Genomic DNA, 16,075 nt, shown 5'->3' with positions numbered 1-16,075 from the left:
GGGCCTGATTCTCAGTTATCATCCTATCATTAAGACCATGACAGAGCAGTATAAAAGGGGCTTGAAATGGGTATAAATGCAATTATGCTGCCAAAGCGGTATAAGGAGGCCTTAGTGTAAATGAGAATCCAGGCCATTTTGTCAAATGTCAGAGACACACCACAGACTTCACTTCATTATCCCACTTCTACCTGCTGATTTATTACAAGGCTACCATAGAAGACCAAGGCTTAGTGATAGTGCTATCTAGAACTGCTGTATACAGCTCGAGGAGGCTGTCTGCAAGGCTAATTGCTATAAAGAACAACTACTCTAACAAGTGAGCAAAACTACTTTTAAAAAGAAGCATGTGAAGGTTCATTTGAACAGAGCGAAAACCAGGTTGAGGAGAGTCACCTATTCCTCTTCTCATTGCTCCCAATCCATTTTCTCATTTGCCATTAGTTTACACATAGAATCTAAACAAAGGAGGCATGATTAATTTTTCCTGTTAAAATGTAGGCTTCCATTTTCCATATCTGATAGGAAGAGGGTCTTGTTTTCTTTGCGATAAAGAAGAGGCTGATCAGATCATAAGGCATTTAAGGGCCCTTTCATTTTCTTACATTAGCTATTTCACATCAAGGCTCATAAAGCAAATTAGCAGAGAATAAGAATTCTATATTTTAAAGAATGTAACACAGAAAGTGCAATAACCAAACTGTGCTAACCAATAGCTCTCTGAAAGTAAGCTTAAAATGATAGGCAGTTTTGGAAAGGAAACTGGGCAGGACTATTAGTTTAAAACATAGGTACCTGCCCACATGTGAAAACTATTAAAAGCTTTTGGAGAGGAAAATATGACAACTTTTAATACCACTGAAATAAAATGGACTAGAACAGATTTGTAGAAGGAACAGAATGAATAAATGGTACAGATTTTGTTAAAACACAGGCACTGCCCATCTTGAAAAGGGACAGCTGCTGTGCATGGATAAGAGGTGTCAGAAACAGAACTACCAACACTGACTGTCACACAGACATATGCTAATAAGATTTATTACTTCAGGAAGGTGCTACAAACCAAGAAAACTGTACTTCATTACTGGGCCTGAATGAGGCAAGAAGGAAGCCTATCTTCTTTTGTTTCACAAGCAAACCATTTTATACAGCCATGATAATCTTTGCCCTCTATGGAAGGGACTGGCAATGTTATTGCACCTTGCCATTCTCTCTTAGGTTTTCTGCTGGAATTCGATATTTCTTGGGGGTGGTTCAAGGGTGCTCGGAGAAAAATGTAGCAGCAAAAGAAAGCTTATCCCTACAACTGGCTGAAAAATGGAACATAATGTTTGCAAAAATTTCTCGGAAAATTGTCTCATTTTTGTGAAAATTTCAATTAAAAATATCGTCAAAAATTGAAAGCAGCTCTATTTAGCTGCATGGATTTACAAAAGAAAGAAAATATTGAATCACAGAATTATGTACTGATTGTAAAAGTTTTACTCAGAAATATTAGGCACTTCACAGAAACACATAATGAGATAAAGTTCCCACAGTCTAAATGCAGACTTGACACCTTAGGGTGACAAAAAATAGAGGACGGAGGAAGGGTTCAAGGCAACACACTGTAAAATCATGCAGTGATTCAGTTTTGGCGTATGTATGTTTTGAGGTTCCGTTACGTATACAGTAATAGATTTTTCAAATTCTACCCAACCTGCAGGAGATTTCTTACCCTGCAGGACAAATCCCATTGAACATCACTGCATTCCTGCAGAAAAGATGTTCCATTTTTGCAGGACAAGTAGAAACATTAAAGCCCCAAGGCCTATAAGTTTTAGAATCAGTAGTACTAATTCGTTCCATTTAAACAAACGCAATTGCTGTAGGCGATATGGCAGGAATGAGTTTCAAGAATGCCGATGTCTAGTCAATCAATATATTTGAACTTTAGAAAATGTCCCATCTCATGTATTGTCCCATCCCTGTATCAGCAATACCAGCATTATTATTGAAGACCGCACTATAGTACATACCAAGGATGACCTACTCCAGGTGGGCCGCCGTCTGATAGGGGGAGGAGAACTTGATTGTCTGTGGGGAAAAGTGGAGAGAGATACTAGGAACTGGTCTTACTACAAAGTTTAAATTCTGATTCAAGACTGGCTGAGGAAAATAAGAGCCTAAGATACTGAAAGGTATTCCTTATTGATAGATTTATATCAAATAAAACAGATGGAAATAATTTAGTTCCTGCTCTAAGTATAGATGTATTTTTATTCCAAAATAAACATGCTTTCTGGCCATTATCCTATTTGGCCTAATTGGAAACAAGGGAAAGAAAATAAACTCTGGTTTAAAAATGACAAATGTAAAAAGTAGATGTCTCTTAAGGAAGCATGGGCCAGCTCTCAAGATGATACAGGTGAACAGAAAAAACAGTGAGAGCATCTTGGAGAAGTCACAGCAAATCACAAAAAGGCAGTGCACAGATCAAGAGAGGAAAGAGCGGCTGAAGGACAAAGCTAGTGGAGGCAGGTATAATGTTGGAGTAGCCAGATGTAGTGGGAATACTTTAAAAAGGAAGGGGGAAAGAAAAAAAACTTTGAGGAGTCAGAAATATAGTTCTTACATGTAGAGAGGAAAGGTGGAATTTCTCCTCTTAGAATTTCTGATCTGGTGAATGATGTTATGTGCGATTAGAGGAAATGCACACAGAGGAAATACAAACAACAACAGAGTCATTTTAACACAGAAGTTGGGGAAAGTGTTCAGTCAGAAAACACACTGCAATATGTTGCTTACTATCAATACATGTAACTCTAACACAAATGGTGGTGCAAGGACAAAACCAGTTAACTTAGTAACTGTATTTTAGTTCTATTTATTTCTCTCAGCAACTTCATTTGCTACTTATTTTTATCTGAGAATAGAAAAATGCAAGTGTTTTTAGATGTTATATATCTGAAGTGTCTCTCTATACTGGACTTATGGTATCCGAGAACCTACCCCTCAATGTCAAGGGATAAATAACTTGAGCAAACGCCACTGCTTATGAAGTCTGAATTTAAACAGCCTTTACTGTAATAGGAGAATCTTCTGTGTTGACCCTAGTATATAGTTTCAAAGTAGAAATATGCTCCTCTCCAGGATCCGCTCAAAGTTTTTTTTAACCTTTTAGCCATCACATTGCTTTTTGTTTTTCTAGAGGAGAGAATCAGAAGCTTCCCTTTGAACTTGCTCCTCAAACTGTGTGTGATGTTGCACCCCATAATGCTCTATAGAAATATGCTTATAAGTGTAAATATAACATAACTGGAATATGTTTTATGCTCGATATCCCATGTAACACATCTTTGCAAAGGTTATGTTCTACTACATTTATCATTTTTATATCTGAAGTCATGAGAGTTGGCTCTATGCTTCTATTTAAAGTGTTTGCTGTAGAAAGAACCTAAGGCAGATTTGGTCAACATAGTGTGAAAGGGTTATTCAAGTAAATGGAAGTACTTGGCTAACAATGGACCTTGATAGATGTCAATTCACATCTGAGCGTTCCTGGGAACGTTCAGGCTAACATCTGAGCAATGGCGCAGCCTGTACAGAACTGAGTCATGCATGAACATGCGACTTGCCCATGTGACTCCAAAGCTCCATCTTGTAGCTGTAATTCTACACAGGGGAAGAGAGGGGTTTCCACCCACAAGAGAGAGACTATATAAGCCCCTGGAAATCCCTCCATTTTGTCTTCAGCTGTCTCAGAAGATAGCCTCTCCACCCCAAAGAGATGCCTGAAAGAAACTGGAACAAAGGACAATAACTACAGGGGTGTGAGTGTTTGCTGGACCCAGATTAAGAGGAAGTCTAGTCTGTAAAAGAAGCTTATTGGAACATCTCTAAGAGTGAGATTTACCTGCATTTAGTTTCTTACTGTATTAGGCTTAGACTTGCGTATATTATTTTACTTTGCTTGGTAATTTACTTTGTTCTGTCTGTTATTACTTGGAACCACCTAAATCCTACTTTTTATATTTAATAAAATCACTTTTTACTTATTAATTAACCCAGAGCAAGCAAGCAATTCCTGGGGGAGCAAACAGCTGTGCATCTCTCTCTCTGTGTTAGAGGGCGAACAATTTATGAGTTTACCATGTATAAGCTTTATACAGAGTAAAATGGATTTATTTGGGGTTTGGATCCCATTGGGAACTGGGAACACTTCTTAAGTTGTTTTCAGTTAAGCCTGCAGCTTCTGTGGGATGTGGTTCAGTCCTGGGTCTGTGTCTGTAACAGGCTAGAGTGTCTGGCACAACCCGGCAAGGTACTGAAGTCCCAAGCTGGCAGGGAAAATGGGCTCAGAGGTAGTCCCAGCACATCAGGTGGCAGTTCCAAAGGGGATTTCTGTGACCAAATACATCACACAGTTCAAAACAAAATTAAATCCACAATGTTGGATTATGAAAGTGCAAACATATTTCTACCAAGAAATAAATAAAATATTGGAAACATGTCCAACTCCCAAGAATAGTAGATAGCATTTGGAATCTGATCAACTACAAGCTTCTTCTTTGGGTGATAAGGCAGTGGTTATGTTTAGAATTCCCTTCATCAGCCCTCCACTAACTTACCCCATTTGAAAATTTATTTTATGCTCGCGTACGTGCGCACACACTCCCCCACACACCTTCTAGTCTTTCCTTCCATTATTTTGGCCTTCCGTTTTCCAACAGATGACAACACCCAACAGAACAGATGGATGTCCATCTGGGTAAACAGAACTGTGGTGATGATGGGAGCTTCTTCGCAGTTTTACAGTTAACTAATCAATGTGTTGGATACTTTACAGGGAATTCTCTCAGTGCATGGCATTGCTCTATAACCTAGCATTATTCTAAAAATGTCAAACTCTAAAATCACAGCTCTCCACTCCAGTAGGTGGATACATGTTGAAAGATATTTGCAGCTAATAAACTGGCCTTTGTCCCTACACTATACAACCTAAGCTCCACCCATTCCTCTTTCATTAGGGTGAAATCCACCCTTGTGCAGAGGGCAAGCTCAAGGCCTGTGCATTACTAAGGGCTCAAAATAGACTTAAGCGGCATATAGTGATACATAGGCCTCATATGGTACAGGAATTATTCCTTTGCTATATCTTAGTAAAAAGGGGAGAGGGTAAAGAGTAATTGCACAATTTTTTTTTTTTAAATGACAGACAAGCCAAAAATCAGAGCACTTCCAATGCAGTGTACTGAAAAAGAAATCTGAAATATGCATACTCACTCTGTGCAGATTTTATTCTGTTTGTAAAACTTATGCCTTGCAGCAAACAGCCGTGAAATATATTTTGCATTTTCAATATCATCCTTTAAAACACAGGAAGAAAAATTGGAAAAGCCGTCTGATTATTCACTCTGCTGCTATTACAATGAACTGATTTCAGCAACCGAAAGCGCGTTCTAAAAAATTCAACAGCAATAATGCCTTTTAAGGGATGCCACACACAAAGTCAGCTGCCAAGAACATCTGCAGTGCCCTCAAACCCTGGACCACTGAAACGCATCAGCATGTCTTTACACGCTGCCACTTTGCTGCTAAGGACAGTGAAAAAACAAAAAGAATGTTTAGAGCCAGGCTGTGTAATTTACACACTGGCCTGTGTTGGGGGTTATGGGGAGTTGCAGTTTTCTCAGAGCACTGCACAGTCCCTCCTAGAGCTCCAGAGAGCACGTATACAGGCTCCACCATTGCTCAGGCAGCTGCAGCTATGAGAGCATGGTGTGGTGAGGGGCCATGGACATTTCATCCAAAAGGCAGTCATGTCCACAGAGCTCCCAACAGAGTGGATTTCAGGCTGTCTAGAAGGTATTATGTACATTGTAAAGTAAAAAATAAATTGGAGTTCACCCTCCAAATACAAGTGATGGAAATGTTGGAAAGGGTGAGCAGGTGACCAACTGAATTTGTGATTGCCACCCTCCAAATGCAGGGGAGTGAGGTCACAGCTCTATTCAGATATTGGGACTTGAAGTTCAGTCTTTCTGATATACTGAAAAGTTTTTCTGTTGATACTGTTGAGGTACTTTGCTTACTGTGTGAAAGAGCACGGTTTCGTCTTTGTTGATCAACTCCACGATGATTGAAGACTTGTTATGTACTATATTCCCAATATCATTCCACCTGTGGAAAAGAAATGCTGCTGACTTTGCCAAGACACACAGTCAAACATTTCACCAACATGTTAGGAATGTAATAGTTAACGTGCAGGTTCATTTTATGTGAGAAATGCTGTTTGATGAAGAAACACAGCCAGCAAAAAATCACATGCTGTGATTAAAGAAAAAGCCACCCAGAAACACTGCAGAATTTAGAGTAAAACATTTATTCTTCAAAAACAGCAATGTTAAGGGTTACAATAAAAGATATAATTGGAAATATATGAATGCTTAATTGTAAACTGAACTGCATTGTGTCACAATTTAATTACGATTTGACTGTGACTAGCTGGCAGGGAAATATGTACAGTTCTTGTTGGATTTTTTTTTCAAAACTGTTTCCAAATTTCCTAGATTGACGCATAGTCTATACCAGAAAATTAGGTCACTTTAACTACCTTGGTTGGGGCATGAAAAATCCATACCCTGAGCAGTGTAGTTAAACCAACATAAGTCCCCGTGTAGACAGCAAGAGGTTGCCAGAAGAATTCTTCCCATCGACCTAGCTACTGCCTCTCGGGGAGGTGGATTACCTACACTGACAGGAAAATCCCTCCTGTCAGCATAGGTAGGGGTTTACACTAAACCGCTAGAGTTTGTTAATGTGCTTTGATCTAGTCGTTTTTGAAATGAGACTGAAGTGCACTAACGAATTTTTAATGAATATCAGCAGGGCCCACATAGACAGTTAGTTCACAGCAGGCTAGTCCAGGGCACATGCACACACCAGTTTGCCCCAAATTAATTGTTTGTGTAGATAAGCCCTTACCCATTACTGTTTTTATACAAACAAAAGATACCATGTTACTATTTTGTGTTTTATGCTCCTAATTTTTTTTTGCCATGTGTTAATTATTTTTTCCTCCAGTGACTGTCAGGTTGATTAAGATCAGTATTATGACCTTTATACAACTAGTTGGTGTCATTTATGTCCATCACATGAAAACTTTTGGGATAGAAATGATTTGCTCTTCTGGAAAATGTACTTGGATACATCCTGTCATTACATGCATGGGAATGCATGCTGAAACAGAACAAGCAAGCATTTTCTGAGGACATCTATACCTTTAAAAAAAAATAATCTGAGAGGTGTCTCACTTTTGCAACCTCCATTTTCAAGAAATCTTGGGAATGGCACAATTTAAAAGAAATCTACTCTGATTTCTTCATAAATCTACACATTCAAAAATGAAAGATACATGAAAAATGCAAAAAAAGATGGGAATCTTGATGATGTTGGAAAAAATAATCTAAGCCCTTTAAAATAAATGTTAAGGTCTTTGAAAAAAAGCTCCAACCACTGGCTAAAAACTACAGTATGACTCCTTAAAACATCTGTTTTACTATGAGTGCTGTACAAACATTCATACACCAAGAGCACTGGTCAGAAACAAATCTCACAGATTGTGGTTTATCATTCTAAGATAACAATGAAATAAACAAAAATAACCCATGAGACCACAGAAACAATAAAAAAAAAGGGGACGGCGGATGAAATCCTGGCTCCACTGAAATCAATGGGAGTTTTGCCGCTGTCTTCAAAGGGGCAAGGATTTGACTCGAAGCTTTTTGCTACATTTTTTTTTGATAGAGCAATAAAGTTGGGGTTTTTTTGGATAGAATAACAAAAAGATAAACAAAATTTAAACAATTGGAATTAATAAAACAATCCTTTGGCCAGACGCTCAAATTTTGCATTAGCAACACTGGGTAATCCCACAATGAGAAAAACAATGGCCAAATTTAAATTCAGATATCACTTTACCAGATTCTGATCTCAGAAACTCTTTATCTGAAGGCTGCTGAGTGTCCTATGCCAAATGAGTTAATTTCAGCCTAGTTTCTCATGGATTGTTGTCACATTATTATTTAGATAGTGCCACACACAAAGAAAAGACAATGGTCAAGAATTTAAAAAATGAGCCTAAAATTCAGCTCCTTTATCCTTATAAGTGACCTGATTTTGGGGTGCTGGAACAATTTGCATAGTGGGGGTGCTGAGAGCCATTGAACCAAACTGGAAACCCTGGATATAGTGGAAACCACTTCAAGCCAGAGGGTGCTCCAGCACCCCCACCATCCCTAGTTTCAGACCTATGGAAGCGTACACAGCTAGCAGTCCCCACTGAAGTCTAACGTATTTGCTTTCAGGTGCAAGAAAATAAGTGATTTAAGCATAAACTGACCCTAGAAAGGCAAGAGGAGAAAAGGCATCAAAATCGCATAAACAATTCAAGTGTACATGATAGCCTTGTCTCTCTAGACATCAACCCCATTCACAGACATCTATCACAGACTATCCTTCACTGCATAGACTTTTATGGCCAAGAGGCCAATCCTGAAAATCCTTACTCATGTCAGTACTCCTTTACTCACAGGAACAGATCCACTGAAGCCACACTTGATGCTGAAGTCATTGGAAAAAAAGCACAGCTTCCTGTAAAAGGAATTCACATTAAAAGCAGATGTCTCTTGATAGTACCTGTATATCACTGCTGGCCTTCCAATTCTATTTTTTATGAAGATTCCCATGAAGAAAATGCCAAGATGCATATCATTTCCATGATTGTCCTGCACAAAAACCACATAAACATTTAGTTAATTAATACAAAAACTGGTTTTACATGAAGAACGCCCATGGAACTACAATAAAATGTTTAAATCAAAATCATCCCCTAAGATGTACAGCACATCAGGCATTCAGAGTCTGTCTGTACATTAACTAACCAAAAACCTCCACAATCTGCAGAGCAATTGCTTCTTATTTACAAGGTATTTACACGGTAATTCAAAATAAATGTCATATGAATATAAGCCATGTGGCTAAAAAGGATTACTGTATGGAGCAATACAAGGGAAATTAGTGTGCTCTAGTGGAATAAACACTAGACAGAGTCTGAAATTCCTGCATTTTAATTCATACTATATGGATTTGGACCATTCACTTGACCTTTTGGAGCCAGATTTTCAGACTGGTTTTAAATGGGCCTCCATTTTGATAGGTGCAAATACCCGGGGACACAATTTAGGTAGCTTAGATGTCTAAGTACCTGATCTGTGGATGCAATCTGGTACTCATACATTTAAATGATAAATTGCATCCCAAAAGAATTATTCCTGTTATCTGCGGATGCAAAACAGGAGATCTATATTTGCAACTCTGGTCCTCTGTGACTCAATTTGCCCTTCTCTAAAAGAAATAATACTTACCTACCTTACAGGACTATTTATACAGTGCTTCTAAGATGTAAACCACTGTATAAATACAGCTCTATCCCGATATAACGCAGTCCTCGGGAGCCAAAAAAAAATCTTACCGTGTTATAGGTGAAACTGCGTTATATCGAACTTGCTTTGGCCTCGAGCATTTCCGTTATTAATAGTCAGCAAATCATTTTTGTTAGAACTAACACGGTGTATGCAGTACTCACCCCTGCTCTTTGTCCCCCTCCTTGTCCCCTGACTACTCCCTCGAGAGACCCCACACCCCTAACCACCCCTCCCAAGACCCCACTCCCTATCTAAGCCCCCCTACTCCTTGTCCCCTGACCACCCCCTCCAGAGACCCCCCCCATCCCTAATCACCCACAGGACCCCACCCCCTACCCACCCCCTCTGCGCCTTATCCAACCCCTCGGCCCCGGCCCAGCACCCTTAACATGCTGCTCAGAGCAGCCTATTGGAGCCAGACACGCTGATCCGCCAGAGCACGCATCCCACCCCCCAGAGTGCTGCTTTACCGCGTTCTATCCGAATTCGTGTTATATCGGGTCGCGTTATATTGGGGTAGAGGTGTATCAAGAATTAGTTTTACAATAAGTAATATTACCTTCATTTATTGAAGATAACATGAATTCAGTTCTTTGAAATACAAAGTAACATTTTTGTTTTTCCTATTTTGTACAGAATAGACACTTTGTGCTTCTTATTTAACATGGTCCAGAATGGCATACAATAGCCAAACAGGGACATCCCATATACAAAACCTGAAAAAATTCACTTGCTAGTGCAAAGTGGAAAGCTTTCCCTGGAGAGGGCTGGTGCTTACGCCATCACATTTCTGAAGATTTTACAAAAATAAATATGTCTATAGCTCTTATGATTGCCAAGAGATAAATCCAACATGAGCCAAATGTGAAGTGATGCAGTGTTGTCTTCCTGAGTCTGTAGGCAGGTAGTCCAAGTGCTTCAGCTGCTGCTTACTGGTTTGCAAAGCTTCAGAACATGAAATTAAGATGACTTTCAGTGCTGGGTGGGCCATAGTGACACCATCACTCTGCTGCTGCTATGGGAGAATTCTATGAGCTGCAGCTGAGGCAGGCATGGCTGAGACACACACAGTATACGGGCCAGAGGGACCAAAACAGATTGAAGGAGAAGGAATAGAGGAGACTCTCTTCTGTTCCCCAGCATCCTCACACCATTCAGGACATGTTGGAAAAGAGATAGAGGGTGGACCTCTCTAACCTATCTCTCTTCACTGACTGCTGTTTTGAGAAGAGAGGGAATCCTGTATGCCTTCCAGCTTCTGGAGAGTGGTGAGCTTCAAATTTATCAGATGCCTACTACCAACAGGGTAATACAAAAAGATGAATACCATTGGTAGTGTCCAAGACAATACCCTGTTCAAAATCCTAGCTACCTTCTCATTCTCAGGCTCTGTGGATGAACACACGTCTAGATTTGTCCCAAAGATTCGCTGGTAGTGTGCCCCACACATGCATTTTGTATTTATTTCTAGCTAGCAAGGATTAATCCCCCAGTAAGTAGATGTCTGGTACATTTTTCAAGCCCTGTACATGCAGATTCCCAATGCTGCACACACCAGAATTCTTCAAATTATACTCCAAACCTGCTGTGGTTTGGACGTTCTCTGCTTAATCATGGGAAGAGCTAAGCTAAGCAAAGAGATAGTGAAGATTTTATTTTAATTTTTTTTAAAAGGTGGGGAAGGAAGGAAGAAAGGAAGGAAAAATGCTCTCAAATGCCCATCTCCAAAAGAGAACTTTCTCCAGGGTCTCTCAATACACTATGTTTGTCCATACATCTATCCTGCCAGCTCTCCTGGGTGGGTGGTGGTTTTTTTCTGCGTCTTGCACTGTATGAGCATGCAATTGGTGCTTCACCCAGCAACCAACAACAACAAGGCAGAATGAGAAATTCTGTTAAAGAAACAAGTTGCCACAGTCTAGAGTTTTAATGGGAATTAATCCCAGAACAAAGCTTTCATTTCTTTTAGATGCATAAAGATTTGACATCAGAAGACCACATAATTTCTGCCTTCCAGTGAAAAAGCCATTAACTTCAATGGAGGCCATCACAAGATCCAAAGTACAATCAGCCAGTCTGTTTGGTTTTTTTTTGTCCCTTCAGGCTAACTTCAGGGTTCTCTTATTTTTTAATCTCAGTAGCAGGAGAGGCAGAAAAACACTTTTACTAGGAAGTGCCTGGGGTCAGGGACAAGGAGAACTGTTGAGCAGTCCAGTATTTCTAACAAATAACCACAGAAGGAGAGTTTGCAATTGCAGAACAGGCTAAAAGTGTTCAATTTTTTAGCCACCCAGTGGACCATAGTGACATATGCTGTTCAAACTTAACCAGGTTGCAGATGGCAGCGTGGGGCATTAAGACAAGGAAAACTAATTAAAAATTCAAGGGAATGCAACATAAAAAGGACAATAATATATTTAAGAACCCTGAAAAAAAAAAACACAACAGTTGTTAGCCTAACGTTACCTTGCTTCTGTTCAGCTGACAGAAGCTAGTACGGTCATACAAACCACATCTAAACATCCTACCTTAGCTAATAAAGTCTCACAACTCTCCCGTGAAGTGAACAAGAGTTGTTATATTCATTTCACAAATGGGGAAACTGAGATACAGCAGTTAAGTGACTTTTAACAACAGTAACTCAGAAAATCAATGGCAGTGCTGGAATAAAATCAGGGCCCTGATTCTCCATTGCTGTGCTCCTGATATAGTCATTTACCCCTGTGCAAAACGGATCTAAAGCACTACCATTCCAATCTGGCAATGTTTTACACTGACTTTGCACAGGTATATAGGACTACTCAAGGTGCTAGATAGTGAACAACCAGGCCCAAGATGTCCAGATCTTGAATCCTTGCTCTGTTAGAAAACACTTCCTCTCTCTCTCTTCTGGTACATGAAAGGGTTCATTCTTCATTTGGATGTACACATATTGCTTACAATAACATGAGTTATACACACACATCACCATATACCTCTCTATTGTCTCTTTTTTTTTTTTTTTGGATGGGGGTTGTAAGAAGGCTATGTAAATAATAGTAACTAGAGCCCCATACCCTCACAGGGAAGCTTTCCTGTCCAAACCCTTCCAGACGTTCCACTTCACTGATGTACATAAGTTCAGCTTCTGCTGCTGGTACGCCACTACAATTAAAACAACATAAGACAGCAAGAAATTGTTCAGTGTAACAAGTCATATTAAAGGTTCTAGCCAAAAAATGGCAGAGCCAGAATAATCTAGATTGACTCACTTTAGATACTACTGAGATTCTGAAGAAAATGTACAATATAATTAAAAAACAGATCATTACTTATATTATCAAGAGACAGACAGACATTTTAGTTCATTCTCTATATTGTCATTAGTAGGACGTAGAAAGCACAGTCCAAATCTAGAGAGGAGCAAGCAATATGACAAAGAGGCACTTTCTACTCCAATGTCTAAAACAGGTTGGCAACCAGGGCTATTTTATATTTGTAAAATTTTGTGAGAAGCTGATTAAACTTTCTGTACAGACTAAATAAAAACCCAACTTAAAGTAGCAGAAGAATAGCCATATGTACCAGTTTCCTACTGCCAGTGAAAACAGAACAGACCTGTATCTTAACATTTTGGGACTCACCTATGAGTTTTATGTTCCTGAGCTACCTTTTGAGTCAGATCTTCCAGGACTGCTTCATCTTGAGTCCAGTCCTATAAGAATACAAACAAGAACACTCTGTTTCTTGAGGGATACTAATCAGGAAAGAAACAAAGCAAAACACAGAACAGACACATTGTGATGGTGTATGATTTAGGGTTGCCACGTATCTTTAAGCTTGCAGGACAATGAAGATACCTAATACTGATTGTAATGGAAATCTAGATTTGTTTGTTATTACCAAAAATTTTCTGAGGGCAAGGTACCAGAGCTTCAGGGAAAACTTGGCGGGGCGGGGGGGTGGGGGGATTGGAAATTTTAAGAAGATTGTTAATTCAAAACAAAAAGGGGGCTAGAAATTTCTTCCCAAATACAGAACAGAAAGACCCAACTCTTTTCTTTTAGTAACTGTTTCAAAAAAGGAGGATCAAAAGCTTTGCTCTTCCTTTAAGTGCATAGTAGAGTTTGCCTTGTGTTCTCAACACACAGTTGATGAGGAAATTGTTGTACATTTTGTAAATGTGCTAGTGTGTATATGGGAGGAATAATTCTGAAATCAATTGAGGCAGGACAAAGGAAGTTTGGTCATAAAATCAAAGCCAAAAAAAAAAAAAAAAGGAAAATTAAAATGTTACCTAGCAAAACCTCAAAGTGATTATATTCATATAAAAAAATACGCCTCAAGGCTGTGTGTATTGTATGTGGCTAAACTGCCTGTTTCTTGCTCAATGGAGCCTCCCTGCAATATTTGTTTCTGCCACAGAAAAATGTCAAAGTGGTATCACGCTAATGAAAAATGACATGGTACGTGCCTGTACACAGCTACACACCTGTGGGGTGTTCTATGTACATATCTTTGTTCTTTTCACTGAAGAAATGCCATTTGACACATAATGTAGCCTCACAAGATCAAACAGTCCAAATGCAGCTGCCCCTCCCCCATTTACCAGCACACTACAATAATGTATTTTTCAGCAAATCAATGTTCCACTTTGAGACCTCATCTACTCCTAAGAGCTGCACAAATCTCCTCACCGCTGCTCTAGCACTGGGGCAGTCTACAACAGTTGGCAGTGGTTACAGCGCTAGTTTTGGGGGTTTTACCTTTATGTTACCTAACCCTGCCCGGGGAAAGGACGAAGTAGAATAGGTGACTCAATGCTGGAGGACAACATGCTCTAAGGGCTAACTGCTTCGGCTGGAAGTAGCAGCAACAATACCCCTCTTCAGCGTTGGAGGATGTCTGTGCTTGTGCAGCACCTAGAACAGTGGGGCCCTGGCCCATGACTAGGCTCCTAGGCACTATGGTAATACAACTAACACATAATAATACAATAGTAGTATTAGCAACATAAAAGGTAGGTAAGAGACAGCGTGATGGCAGGTGCAAAGCAGAAGTCAAACAACCTAGTCTAAACAACAACAGAGAGCAGGAATGGAAAAAGAAGGTATCAATCCAGAACACTGGATTCAAACTCCCTCAAACTAGGGAGAAGTTCATCCAAACTTTGAGACCCATCTTTATTTTTTCTATTGACAGAAAACTAATTGCAGTGTATTGAAAAAGCTCAGTAGGAGTGCAGTCTTTTGAAATGTGGGCACACAGTGGTAGATGCACTGCACATCTCTCTGTCCACAGTGCAGCCATAATCTTGCCCCAGGCTGTTACCCACAATATGATAAAAAATACCCCTCATGGAGTAACACCAAAATAGCTAGTAATAAATGAGAAAAAAAAGGCCTCATGAAAACAAGAATTCTGCTAGTCACTCTACATACGTTGCTCAGTGGAAGTTAAACGCCATCTGCCACGGCATACACAACATATGGCTTCTTACACTTACATAGGCTCGTTATTTTCCCCCTCCACTTGCAGTTTTCTCTCAGATACTTCTGAATTCCCAGCACACAATGACTGACATTCAATTGCCATTTCTCAGCCACTCTTGCTGTCTGATGAAAACACCTATAGCTTTACAATCCCTACACATTTAATTTCAACTCAGAAAGAACGTCAAGAACAGAGCCTGATCGTTGAAATTTTATGAAGGTTGAGCTCGTTAAAGTTATTCATTCTCCCATCAATTGCTCATTGCTATGGTGTCAAAGTAGCTGGTATCTTACCTCATTCTGTCTTATGGCAGCAATTTTACATTTCTCTGCAGAATTTATCAATGGACATAAAATAGTTCATTAAATATCTGAAAGATTCGATAGTTTCAGATTTAGATTTTAATAACTTTTACTGCACACTTACTGTGAGCCAAACCCTGAAGTCCTGATTCACCTATTATTCAGGCAAGAGGCTGATCCATATTGTTGGGAATTTTTCTTTAGTAAGGACTGCATGATTTGCTCTGTAAGTCTGCATTTGTTATATGAGCCAGTCCCCACATCCCATTATTATTTACTGTTTTTATTGCAATACTGCCCACAGACTCCCATCAGGAATATGTTAAATGCTGTATAACTTTATACTTTGTTCAAGTAAATATATTTCTTCTACTGAAATCTGTTCCTAGGGGAGAAATAAGCATGAATAGAGCTCACAAAGGGTTAAATTTATGCTTCATGTAGTTGCTAATGGTAAATGTAGTTGTTTAGCTAAAACCATATGAAACACAATCTCTTTGGAGGCAAAGCTTACTTTAGTCATTTAAAAATTTAGCACTAGCTCTTTTCATTGAACTATCAACACCACCACCTCTGAGGGATGGAGGAATTACTCATAGGAGACCATGAAATAAAGAGGGGAAAAAAGTAACTCACCATAGGAAACAGAACATATTCTCGGAGGAAATCATGAGATTCAAACTGATTATAGTCACCAAAATCCGCTGGAAAAAACAACATCACATTTACTCATATTACATAGCACTTTCCATGGATACTAAAGCCTCAATCCTGTGAACCTTTGACTCACATGCTTAACTTTTAAGTGTGTGAGTTCTCCCACGGAAACCAAAG

The 16,075-nt window shown here is 39.4% G+C and overlaps 1 protein-coding gene across 2 annotated transcripts in view; it reads right to left on the bottom strand.

Moving 5' to 3' along the window:
* PTPN14 (protein tyrosine phosphatase non-receptor type 14) overlaps positions 1 to 16,075 on the bottom strand; it is a 103,596-nt gene that overhangs the window by 35,820 nt on the left and 51,701 nt on the right. For both annotated transcript variants that reach the window (XM_077811948.1, XM_077811949.1), the window contains exons 4-10: positions 15,878 to 15,945; positions 13,091 to 13,161; positions 12,524 to 12,611; positions 8,680 to 8,768; positions 6,075 to 6,162; positions 5,266 to 5,348; positions 2,019 to 2,076 (exon numbers count right to left, since the gene is read on the bottom strand). In XM_077811948.1, the coding sequence (XP_077668074.1) occupies positions 2,019 to 2,076; positions 5,266 to 5,348; positions 6,075 to 6,162; positions 8,680 to 8,768; positions 12,524 to 12,611; positions 13,091 to 13,161; positions 15,878 to 15,945 (545 nt within the window). The remainder of the gene's footprint in view (positions 1 to 2,018; positions 2,077 to 5,265; positions 5,349 to 6,074; positions 6,163 to 8,679; positions 8,769 to 12,523; positions 12,612 to 13,090; positions 13,162 to 15,877; positions 15,946 to 16,075) is intronic.

Source organism: Eretmochelys imbricata, chromosome 3 (assembly GCF_965152235.1).
Source record: "Eretmochelys imbricata isolate rEreImb1 chromosome 3, rEreImb1.hap1, whole genome shotgun sequence".
Classification (NCBI taxonomy): Eukaryota; Metazoa; Chordata; order Testudines; family Cheloniidae; genus Eretmochelys; species Eretmochelys imbricata.
Note: the sequence above shows the minus strand (reverse complement) of the source record. Positions and strands in the feature narration are given on the sequence as shown.